The sequence below is a fragment of the Cariama cristata genome, unplaced genomic scaffold, assembly GCF_000690535.1.
Source record: "Cariama cristata isolate BGI_N322 unplaced genomic scaffold, ASM69053v1 scaffold24733, whole genome shotgun sequence".
Taxonomy (NCBI): Eukaryota; Metazoa; Chordata; class Aves; order Cariamiformes; family Cariamidae; genus Cariama; species Cariama cristata.
In genome coordinates, this window is record NW_009607091.1 from 66788 (window position 1) to 78428 (window position 11641).

General features: G+C 38.1%; 1 protein-coding gene across 1 annotated transcript in view; it reads right to left on the reverse strand.

Moving 5' to 3' along the window:
- SHC3 (SHC (Src homology 2 domain containing) transforming protein 3) overlaps nt 1-7465 on the reverse strand; it is a 58314-nt gene extending 50849 nt beyond the window's left edge. The window contains exon 1 of the mRNA XM_009696606.1: nt 6926-7465. Within this exon, the coding sequence (XP_009694908.1) occupies nt 6926-7465 (540 nt within the window). The remainder of the gene's footprint in view (nt 1-6925) is intronic.
- Nucleotides 7466-11641: the final 4176 nt, after the last annotated feature.

The following is an 11641-nucleotide window of genomic DNA, read 5'->3' on the forward strand; positions in this document are numbered from 1 at the left end:
TTTAGGAAAAAGTAAGTAAAAATGAATGACACTGTAGCATCTGCACTCAACATGTGCTGACAAAACACAGTCCCTACGTTTGGTGACAAAGGTGGTGTTTCTGAAACATTCTAATTTCTTGGGAAATTAAGGTTACTTTAAAATGACCTCCGGTTACTTAAAGCATCTTGTCTATAGGAAAACAGACAATTCTCTTTCTGGTACTTCAGATTATTCTGATTACTTCATCAGAGGTATGCAGAGTCACATGTCAGTTAGGATGCTGGTGTCCAACCAGACATGCGCTCCCTTGTATAATTCCTATGCTAGTAAGAGCCTAAAAGGAGAATAAAGGCATGTTAGTACAACTACATATCCAGAAGGATGGAAATGGTGTTGAGCAAGTTAAGCCAATATCTTAAGATAAAATATCTCGCTTTCAGTCTTGTCCTTATTATTTAGCGTATTTCATCAACTTATGTCTCTAATTTCAAGATTTTTCTGAGATAACAAAAAAAGTCAAAAATCCCTGTATCAGCAAACATAACTTGATGGTGCTGTGTAAAAAAGGCCTAGATAGCTTTTTCGGTTTAGCTTATGTTATTTTCTTTGCATCTCCCTATACCCTGTTTATTTTTATTTTTTCTTTTTTTACTTGCCATTCCTGTCTAATTTCAAAGGGCTTTTTTTAGTCTTGAAACTTTTAGCCGTGACTTGGATTGTCTGAGCCAACCTTTTGAGACCGAAATCCTTCCTGGTCCTATGAAAACTTATTTAAAAAATCTAAGGGAATATCTATCACTTATTAAATCAACATTCCAGATTACCCTTATCGAATTGTGTCCAATCCCCCTCTGATGACAAGCAATAACTGGAAATGTGGTTGCACTAAGCCCCAGTATTATTTCCATCACAACTGGAATGGAGGTTCTGCCTCAGAGTTGCCTGGAGCAGCCCAAGGTAGAGCTGCATCACATTTTAGGCATTGGAACAGGCTCCTTAGGCATTGGAGTGGGCTCCCCAGGGAGGTGGTGGACTCACCATTCCTGGAGGTGTTCAAAACACATTTCGATGTGGCACTTCAAGACATGGTTTAGTGAGTTTAGTGGGCATGGTGGCATCGGGTACATGGTTGGACTTGATGATCTTTGAGGTCTCTTCCAACCATAACGATTCTATAATTCTACATTTTACCATAAACATATAGAATCAAATGAAACATGAATATTGCATGACTATGCAGAACTGCAGCAAAGCAACACTGAACTCCTCTTCCTCTACAACTATGGAATTGGTTTCATTGCTTAGGGGAGTAAATCACCCTCAAAGAGTGTCAATAGCTGGGAAGGCTGTTTGTCTCTGGCACTATCCCAGGGCAGATCTGCATTTTTTCCCATTGCAAACAGCAAGAAAATTTAATATTGATACTCTGTGCATTCACTTCAGCTTTCTCCTATAAAATGAAGCCAGGCAGCAGCACAAGTATAGCTAGTGTGTTAGTGCAGACAAGGCTCCTCAATGGGTTATGTGACTAGGGGACAAAGGAATACCCTGTCACTGGGACAAAGAAGTGCCTTGTTTCCAGCACCAAAGAAAGGCATGGGTTTTCCCTGAAGATCTTGGTTCAGCTGTGTGTTTTCTTTATGTTTGTAGTGGCAGATATTCACATTGGGCACACAGTATTCTTACTGTAATCGTTATTTGAAGAGAAGTAAAGAAACCAACAACCTGACTTCCAAGATAAAGCAGGGAAGGAATTCCGGCTGGTAAATAACTAGCAGGACTGTAAAATTTTTGCTTTAAACAAATACAGCTCTGACTTTAACTATTCAAATTAACATTCACAGTGTTGTGTCATTCATGAAATAACCCTAGGTGTGGAAATTATGCCAAAGCTTCCAAGGCATTTTGCAAACATTCCAAAAGCACTGCAGAACAGACATTCATGTTGAGAGTTGAATCCTTCAGCACTGAAAACATTACGTGCTTTGCTTTCTATGAAAGGTGTGCAAATGTATAGTAATAGTACTTGATTCATGTAATTAGAATAATATTATAATTAAAGACTCTACTGTATGATTTCTGCTCATAGGATCTGATTTAATTTCTGAGAGAAATGCTCTTTTCATATCAGTGGGCTGTACAACGGACCCACAGTGTTGCTGATCCACAGAGCTCAAAAAATAGGTTTTCCACAGAGCAACAGGCATCAATATCGTTCTTTCATAGCCCAAATAACAGTGAAAGAAAATGCAACAAATACTACCTGACTGCAAAGGAACATGGCACACTAGGAGGGATTAATTGCTAAAACCAATGCTGTCTTTGTCAGTTATTTCTCTTCCCCTAACCTGTGTGCATGCAGCTTTAAAATCCATGGTGATAAGCCAGTTTCATAAGTCTTTGAGCTCTGGCTAACACTGCTTGGGCACCTGAGTTGAGGACAGCAGACTCTGAACTAAAGGGTCAATATTCAGTCCTATTACCACCATATGGCTGAAAGACACAACCCACTTCTTAAACATGTAAACCTCATTACAAACAGGATGCTTTGGGACTGTGTTCGTTATTATTACAATCACATGCACAAAATCCTACTGAGTATGATTTTTCTCAGGCCATGTCAAACTACCAGTGACAACCATTAACGCTACTGCAACTTGACTGATAGATGCTGAATATAAATCTGATTAAAAAAGAAAAAACCAACCAAATAAAAAAACCTTATGCAAATTTTTCTGCAACGAAGGAAGATAAATTTAACATCAACCAAAAAGAGAAAATAAAAAGTCTTGCTGTAATGTTTATATTCTCCTTTTTATAAACAAGTAGGTTGAAAATTTGAGTTTATGTTTATTTAACGGAGTAAGAAGGAAGCAAGAAACCCTCTTCTTTTTTCACACAGACTACACCGGATACTTTTCAAACAGGTGGGCAAAGAGTAACACCACAAAGCCACAAAGCATTAGTCCCTAAACAAACAGCAAATCAATTCTGTTCAGAATAGAAAGAAAAAAAAGAAAAACATTCTTCCAAAGAATCCTGAAGTCTTCTAGGGGAAGGCCGCATACGTTGTGGTTTCCACCATGTAAGCTCCATTTAAGGCTGTGCTTCACAGTCTGAGTTAGCCACTAAACAGAAAAGTAATTTTGTAAATTCTGTGTCTACTTGCAGAGAACTGCTAAAATCACAGCTGCCCTGCATATACGCTGAAGGGAATACTATAGTACAGAATAAAAGGATGCAGTAAGAGCATGCAACACAGCAATTTAGTTGATCCTTAAGCACATACTTAACTTCCAGCATACAGGAGCAGCCTCAATTATTTCAATGAGAATGTTCCTGTAAACAGTGTCATGCAGAAATGTTTGCAGAACTGAAGCCTTTACTTGGTGATGTGTTTGAACAGCTTCACAAAAGATGTCTATTCTCCTCATTCAATGTAAATCGCTGTTACCCCCTCCCAAGACATGAAAGTGTTAAAATGTTAAAGGAATAATTGTAGTTAGGATTATACTCTTGAGATACTTTGCTATAACATTAATAATTTGATACGCTTTTCACTGAAATATTATTTGCCTGGCTTGCGGTGCTTCTTTTAGATGAAGTTCTTTTTCCTTCCGATCTCTCAGATAATATCTTTATATCTGCTTTTTAACACTAGATTTACCCAGATCTGTTCTATACCACTGTCTTGGTTTTATGGCTCGTTAGCTCTTTAGGATATACTATATATAGGGATATAAAATTAGGCTATAGTATTTTTGGTTTATTTAGTTTTGAACTGCTGAGAAACAGCATTTTAAGCTCATCGACACTTCTTACAAAACCCAACCACAAGTTACCTAAAGACAGACAGACATTTACCTCTTGACTGTTAATTGTGCTTTTAATTAAATTAACAAAACCCAAAGCATCTATGCCATTACCCAATTAAACTCATCAGTGGACATTTATCATTGGAAACAAACAGATTTCATTGAAACATTTAACTACTGTTACATTACACACTTTTACACTTTTTTTATTATATGTATTAGTTTTCTGACAACATGATCACTTATAACCAGTCCCTATAGTAATCAGTTCCACTATGGGGAAAACACCGAGCTCTTCAATGACTTCCATCACAGCAAACTATTTCATTTTTTTCATTAATTCATAATTTGTTAAACTGTTCAGCAGTAGTGTTAAGCAAAATATCAGTACTTCACCACTTTACTTCCCCTAATATGGTTATGATCATTGTCTAATTTGTTACAAAAATAATTTTTTGGTTTTGTGAAAAATTTTCCATTAAAATAATCTATAAAAATGCAACGTGAAAACCACAGGGAGGAACAAAAATAATATAGAAAGCACCAGTATTTTTATGGCTGAAAATAATTCCATCACAGCAGACCATGAAGACCACAGCACAATTCCTGTTTACCATAATCCTATATCCATTTTTAAGCATTCAAGTTACACTGCCTATTTAAAAAATGTGAAAATGTCAGGACAGCAGTAAAGTTGCAAATTTGTCATTCATTGCACATAGGAACTTTGTGTCTCCTACTTCAGAAGATTCCAATATGAGTTACCAAACTGCCCAGTACTTACGATTTACCCTGTCTGATAGATAATTTTCATGTTTCGAATGTGGATTAATGAAATAATAGTAACCCAGTGCACACTTACACACAAAATGATAAAAACTTTGCTGGTTAACAACTAATCTAATTTTTGTCTCATTTAACTAATGGCATATGGAATTTTCTGCAAGGCATATTGTACTAATTAAACATGGTACAAGTCCCCCAGATAGTCAATATAGCCATGAGGTATCCAAGGAATGTTTCCCTTCAGTGTACATTATCTGTGTATTGATTTGATGGTCGGAATGCATAAAAGCCCTGGCAACTAACAATGTTTAATGATGTGGGAACTGCACTTCTATTCTTATCTATATGAATGCTGCAGTTGCTGAGGAAAATTCTGAGACACTTAATGAACAGGCAAATTATGAACTAACCAGGGCTGGTTTATTTTCATTCATTCATTAACCACTGATTTTGATACTTATTTTTAACCTTTGTTTTTACATTGAGAGCATTCTTCTGTGATTCTATATGCCAGAGAGCATGAAGTTAAAGCTACCAATCACCCTATTTTTTTAACAGAAACAATAATCTAGATTCTATACATTTTAACAAACATCTAAAATGTCAGTTGTATGGTGCTAATGATTTATTTTGAAAATTCTAATATACATAATGTGTATAAATACACTTTCATGTATTTGACACCAGCTGCACTAATTAAAATATTTGTTCTACTATCAGTGTTAGACATGGGTTAATTATTAACTTTAAATGTAAGTCCATTTGGATATAATTTTAATTCTCTTTTTAATTCAAGGATATCATCTTCCTCTAGCATACAGAAGGTCAACCACTGAAAAAATTAAAAAAATGAATACTGTATTTGTTCTGCTTCATAATGATCACTTCAGGTAAAACAAACAGCAGCAGTGAATTCTCACAGTCATTATCTGTCTACTGTCCTCAGCAAAACAAAAAAATAAAATAATTGAGTTTCTCTGGGAAAATGGCAAATAACCCTCTGTTAACCAAAATATTTCCATACAAAAGAATGATGAGGTCTCAACACCACTGTATCTAGCATCAGTGGGTTATTTTTATCGAGACACTTCTCGAACAGTAACAGAGCAGCAGTTTGTGTTTGGAAAGGTAGCACTGACTCTTTTGTAGTTCCAGTAAATTTCAGAGTAGCCAAAAAGACAGTACCATTTCAATAGTGCTCTGAACTGGCCAACTTACTCAATGTACCATCACTTGCAAATTCCACCATCACCACTAACAGAAAGAAATGAAAACTGCTTCCTAGTGCTCCAGCTGTTAAATATGCACTCTGCTATTGACGAGAGCTAAGCAGCAAGGCTGTCACTCAGTTTTAAAGCACCCTGATATAAAGTCAAACTGTGACTTTTATACCCAAAATAAAATAAAACTAAAAATAGACATGAAATCTTATTAATAGTCTGATACAAAACAGTTTAACATTTAAGATGCAAAAGCCACTCAGCAAATAAAATATGGTGACTGAAGAACAAATCCTGGACAATAATGTTATTTTTACACTTTCTGCACACTGTGCTGGAAGGTGTAACCAGAATCTTACCTGACTACAAAAACATTGCACATACCCTTCTCTCAAAGGCTCTAATTTAACATGTCATTTCAAAATACTTTCAAACCATATGGAAATATTACCCTGTAAACTTGGGATTCTCTGCTACTGACATGCTGTATCAATGAACTGAAAAGAGCAATAACATTTAAGGTGGCTGAATTCTCATTATGTAAAACAAGCTGCATTTTCCTGTTCTACCCACAACAGTATTTCTATTTGTGGAACATGATAAGAATTGCGCTCTACGCCTTACTGCTCTAAGATTTCAAATATAATCTCACTTTAAAAACACACATGTCTTTAGAGGTATTTCCAAACTGAAATATCATGCAAGATTAACCGTTCTTTACACATCAAGGAGTCTGTCTTTCCTCCTATATATTGCACCAGACATATTGAAAGCCTATGTATCCAAGATATATACAGTATGCTAGGTAACACTGAAAACCTAAATTCAGAGGAAGGAAAAAAAACCCAAAAGAAAATGCAAGAAACCCAGCTTTTAGCTTAGGAATGGTGTTTTTACACAGCTGTAGAATATTATCTGACAAAGAACCTATTTGCAGGTTTGCTCTAATTTAAGAAATTAACACAGCTTCCCAACCCTGCCTTCCTGCATTTACATACCATGTATTATGCACAAAAAAAGGAATGTACAAATAGAGATCCTTTCAGCCTGTCTAGCCTGTCATCAAAACCAGCAGAGAATTTTTCATTGATAAAAACAGAGAATGGAAGAAATCAGACCAACCTTCACAATGTACGTCACACCAGGTCCCAGGATCTTCTCACTCGAGTGCAGCCATCCTCGAGAGGGTTTATTGACAAAGCTGCTACTTTGATTCCAGTCTTCACCTCCCGGGTGCATTTCCTCTGACCGTGGTTTTTTCCCCATACTCATCTTGCTCACGTCCTGCTGAGAACACGAAGTGGCAGAGACAAGGTTACATGTGTTGTCTGAAGCCCCTGCTGCTGAGCTAGAAGCACTCGAGCTTCCTTGCAACTTGGAGACAGCAAGCTCTTTTACTGCAGAGGAGAGGTTTTTGATACCCAAAAGGCTGCCCGTGTTAGAGAGTTTCAAGTGGGACACTTTATGAATGAGGGTACACAGGGTGGTGGGTCCATCTTCTTGGTCCTTGCGGAGAACCTCTGGTGAGACCAGGTACGAAGGTGCTGTTGAAGTCGTAGCAACTGCTGAGACCTTGCTGTTCATGGACAAATTGTGAATAAGATCATCAACTGATGTCACCGAATCATTCCTGAAGCGGTTATACTTGGTACGTTGAAGCATGCCCTTCTATCTGGTCTCCTGCATATGTTCTGGCAAATCTGATGCCAACGCAGGAGACGCCTGTGCTAACATAGCAGGCAATTCATAACAACAAGGACGGATAACAAGATTTTGGGGTAAAAAAGAAAAGAGTATAAGGAAGAACAAAAAAATATATATTTTTAAGAAATTTCTTATGGTTCCCCGTTAAGGTTGGGTGAAGTAACAGTTTTCTGTGACAGAGATCCCAGTCCTGCTTAGAGCTGCCAACTCGCTCACAGCAAAAGCATGACTCACACAAATGAGAAGGACCCTTTTCAACAAAAGGCTCAGTGAACACTGCAAATCACTTCCTGTAGGAAAAAAAAAAAAAAAAAGAAAAAAAAACACATCCACCCACTTACAGCACACTAGCACCAATCAATTCTCAAATTTCCTTTTCCTATCTTCTCAAACAGCTATTTCCTTCCAACCTTTAATTCCTCCTCCCCACCACCACCACCCTTTTGGTACCAAAGACAATTACCTTTAAAACTGAATTAACAGCCTTTATGAAACACCACAGTTTATTCTTCTGTTTAAATGTTCTTTCACCTCACATATTTGTGAATCTATAAAGAAGTCACAATTAGATAGCAAATATCTGGATAATATTTACACATATGTACCCCCCTCCCCCTTCCCCCTAGCAAAACAGAGACACCTTAAAGGTTTTGAGAACAGACAACAGAACTAAACAATATATACATTTTCTTCCACAAAAGCAGCCTAACAGACTTTACAAGTGCCTTTGTGTCACTGCTGTCTCTCACAGAAACTGTTACATCCAATTTTTGATAGAGGGAGAAATCCTTCTCCCCTTTCACTCTACAAGAACCTTCTATTTTAATGTAGGAATTACATAAGTACCTATGTGTGAAGAAAAGTATTTTTCTGATGTCCAACAACAGGCTTAACAGATGCTTTTTCTTTCACCACTGATATTCACTCTGAAGAAAAACATGAAGAGGATCTTCAATTCACTGTGATGTTTGGTTTAATTCTGAAAAACTGAAAAAAAACTAAAAGAACATTCAGAAGTCCAGGTAGCAGCAAACTGACATCCTGCAGTGAAAAATAAAAAAAAAAAATGCACCAGGTCTTATTAATCATAAATGTCAGCCACAAACACTTGATCTGAGAAGTAGCAGAACATGCAGAAAACAGATATTTAATCTCTCCTACATTTTTTTGAAATATGTACAGGATTGTGATACACAATGCCCATCACGAGCCATATGGCTCTTTTCTATAAATTGATCTGCTTTGCAAAACATCTTTTGGATGTAGGTCAATACACGACATTATGAACAAATTCAGACCAGAGAAGTTGCACAGTGCAAAGTTATTTTTTAAACAAATGACTAACTACAGCACAATTTAAAGGAAAAGTCCTATGGAATTCCTTCCCTCTCCCACGACGAAAGGCTACAGTATGCAAAGTGCAAATATAGCGAAACAGCCAGCTCAAATACAGGTATTTAATTAGTATACTCATGACACATTAAATTAAGTCAGCACCTCTTATCCCAGCAGTGATGAGTAATGGCAATGTCCTAGTCAGTGTAAAAGCAGGTTTCTACTGATCTGCGGAACAGCCTTTCATCACCACACTGCGAACCTGCTACAGCATCCACACAGCATTCATTCCTCTCTTCATCCTTCTAGCACAGCAACAGCAAACGTACACACCATAGCCTATTTTAACATGTCTCTACTGCCCAGAAAACCCTATTGCTCCCAAACGGCTCTCTTCATTACAAGCGGCTAGCGAAATGGGAAAATGTGAATGAGATTCTGTGTGTGTGAATGAAAGGGCTGGCTAGCATCCCCACATTTCTGTGAATGAAGCGAGGCCTCGCAGCCTCTGCCAGGCAATCCCTTGGGTGCTCACCAGCCCAGCCAATACCAGCCGGCTGCGATGACTCATTCAGCAAAGCCTTGCTAAATAGTGGAAGATCCCATTTCCAGCACAGGCGGCACCTTTTTTGCAGCAACACCAGAAAATGAAGCCTGCCTCTAAGCAGAGGAGGGCGGGTCGCGAAGCCCCCGTGGAAGAGAGGGTGCTGCCGGAGAAATGCATGGGGTGTCCACAGGGGTGGCAGGTGAGGAAAACCGGAGAGTTAGATCTGGGTTTCTCCCCGACGTGTTCATTCAGCTGGTTCATTTCAATCCAGGATGGGAACATGAATGTGCACATTTCGTTTGATGTTCAATCGCCTCTCTATGTGCACCAGCAGATTCACAGATTTTACAGGTTTGCCTTCAGAGGCCCCTGATGCAGAAAAACTAAAAACAAAACCAAAAACTGCTTGAAAAAATAAAGCATATACCTATTTACCCTATTAGCAGAGCAGATACTTAAAAACAGTATGATCATCAGTACACTGAAAGAAAGGCAGAGGGAAAGCTGCGGATAAAAGCTTTCCAGAGCACCAGCAAAAGGACTAATTTCTGACGCTGCTTCACTGGACACAGAAATGCTACCAAGATATCTGATGGATGTTGAGCTCTCCTGGAAATCTGACATTAGATGCTGCAGAGGAGCAATAGCCACTGAATCACCCAGAGCTTGAAATCTGGTGCTCATTTCAGTATCTGACTGGGAACTGGTCTCCTTTACAAATCTGGCCCTCAACTGGGAGAAGCGAACATTTTGAAACCTTGCCTTTTGTAGTTTTTGGGACAAGAAAAGGTAGATAATTTTGCTGTACAGGCAGCAGGTTCAAATCCAACTCCAGGAAATAATGAATGAAATTAGGAAACCTTGTAATAGGCATAAACTGCAATTAAAATTAGGATCTAGTTAATTCTAACCATTGCCAGAGCATTATAATGTCTTTGGCATTTCCAACAACATGCCTGTAGCTTGCACACTGACTGTACCATGCTAGCCTTAAACAAGCTTGTTACTACTATTAACATAGCACTACTGACAGCAGGACATTCAAACCACCATTTCTCTCTAATCTCTCTATCTGTACCTATGCTAGGTCAGCTAGTAAAGTGGATCCAAGTTGAAAATGAGCCTTTTTCTTTTCTTATTGCAGGGATAAGAGCCAGACACTTCCACCATGAGTAACAAATGGCCATGGAACGATGAGTTAATTGTTGACTCAATAATAAAACAGCAGGTGGAAATTCAACATTGATAAATGCAAAATAATACATAATCCTACCAATACTTACACAGGGAGGAGGAGTACACTGCCTCTGATGAAGTACAGCTTTTCTTAGGAACTACTGGTAATTTTGGTATCTCTGACCATTCCCTCTTTTTTGGATTTTTTTCCTCCATTGTTTTTTCCGTTCTCTTTTCTTGTGGATCCTCCTCTCACCCTGACGGTGTCTGTGTCTCACGTGACTGTTCCTCCTTTTTTCCCTCCAAGTGGCTCTCAAGGGGCTCATCCTCAGCTGCCACCTTTCCTCCTTCTGTATCTTTACTACCTCTGCAGCCCGTATTTCAGAAGCAAGTAAGTTTTATTTACAGAAAAGGGTAGAGGGGGGAAAAGATACTGGAGGGCAAGATTAGAGGGAGGAAAGAGGAGAAACTACATCTTGGATTCCATTGTTAATATGAGGATTTAAATTGCTGCAGATGCAAAGGCAGGAGACACTGTCAATACACAGGCTAATCCAGGTAAGATGGTGTGAGCACCATAAAGAGGAAACACAGGCAGTAACACGGCTACATTCCACGACCAGCAATAGGAAACTCTCCCAAATGCAAAAAAAGGTGACATTCAGTGACCCATATTTACAGAAATATTAATCATATAATCAGAATCAGCAAAAAATATCTAGTTCCAGTAACACCCTGTGGTTAAATATGTACTCTATACAAACAAGTGCTGGAAACTGTTAAAATTCTGCTGAAAGACTATTTGCCTTTCAACAGCTTCTGCCCAGTGGCAGTAAAATTGCTTCCGGACTAAACTGAATTAAAAAAAAAAAAAATGAGCATGAGAAAGACAATTACTTTGGGAAAAAAAAAATCCAAACTGAATTTGGGTTAGCTAAGTTATAATCTGAATGTATATGAATATGTGACACAAACTTAAATATAGATGTTGCTGTGAATTTAAATTGTAGCACACAAAAAGTAGACATAGGGCCATCACAGTTGATATTCCTCTTTACAACAAGCCCTAAACAATG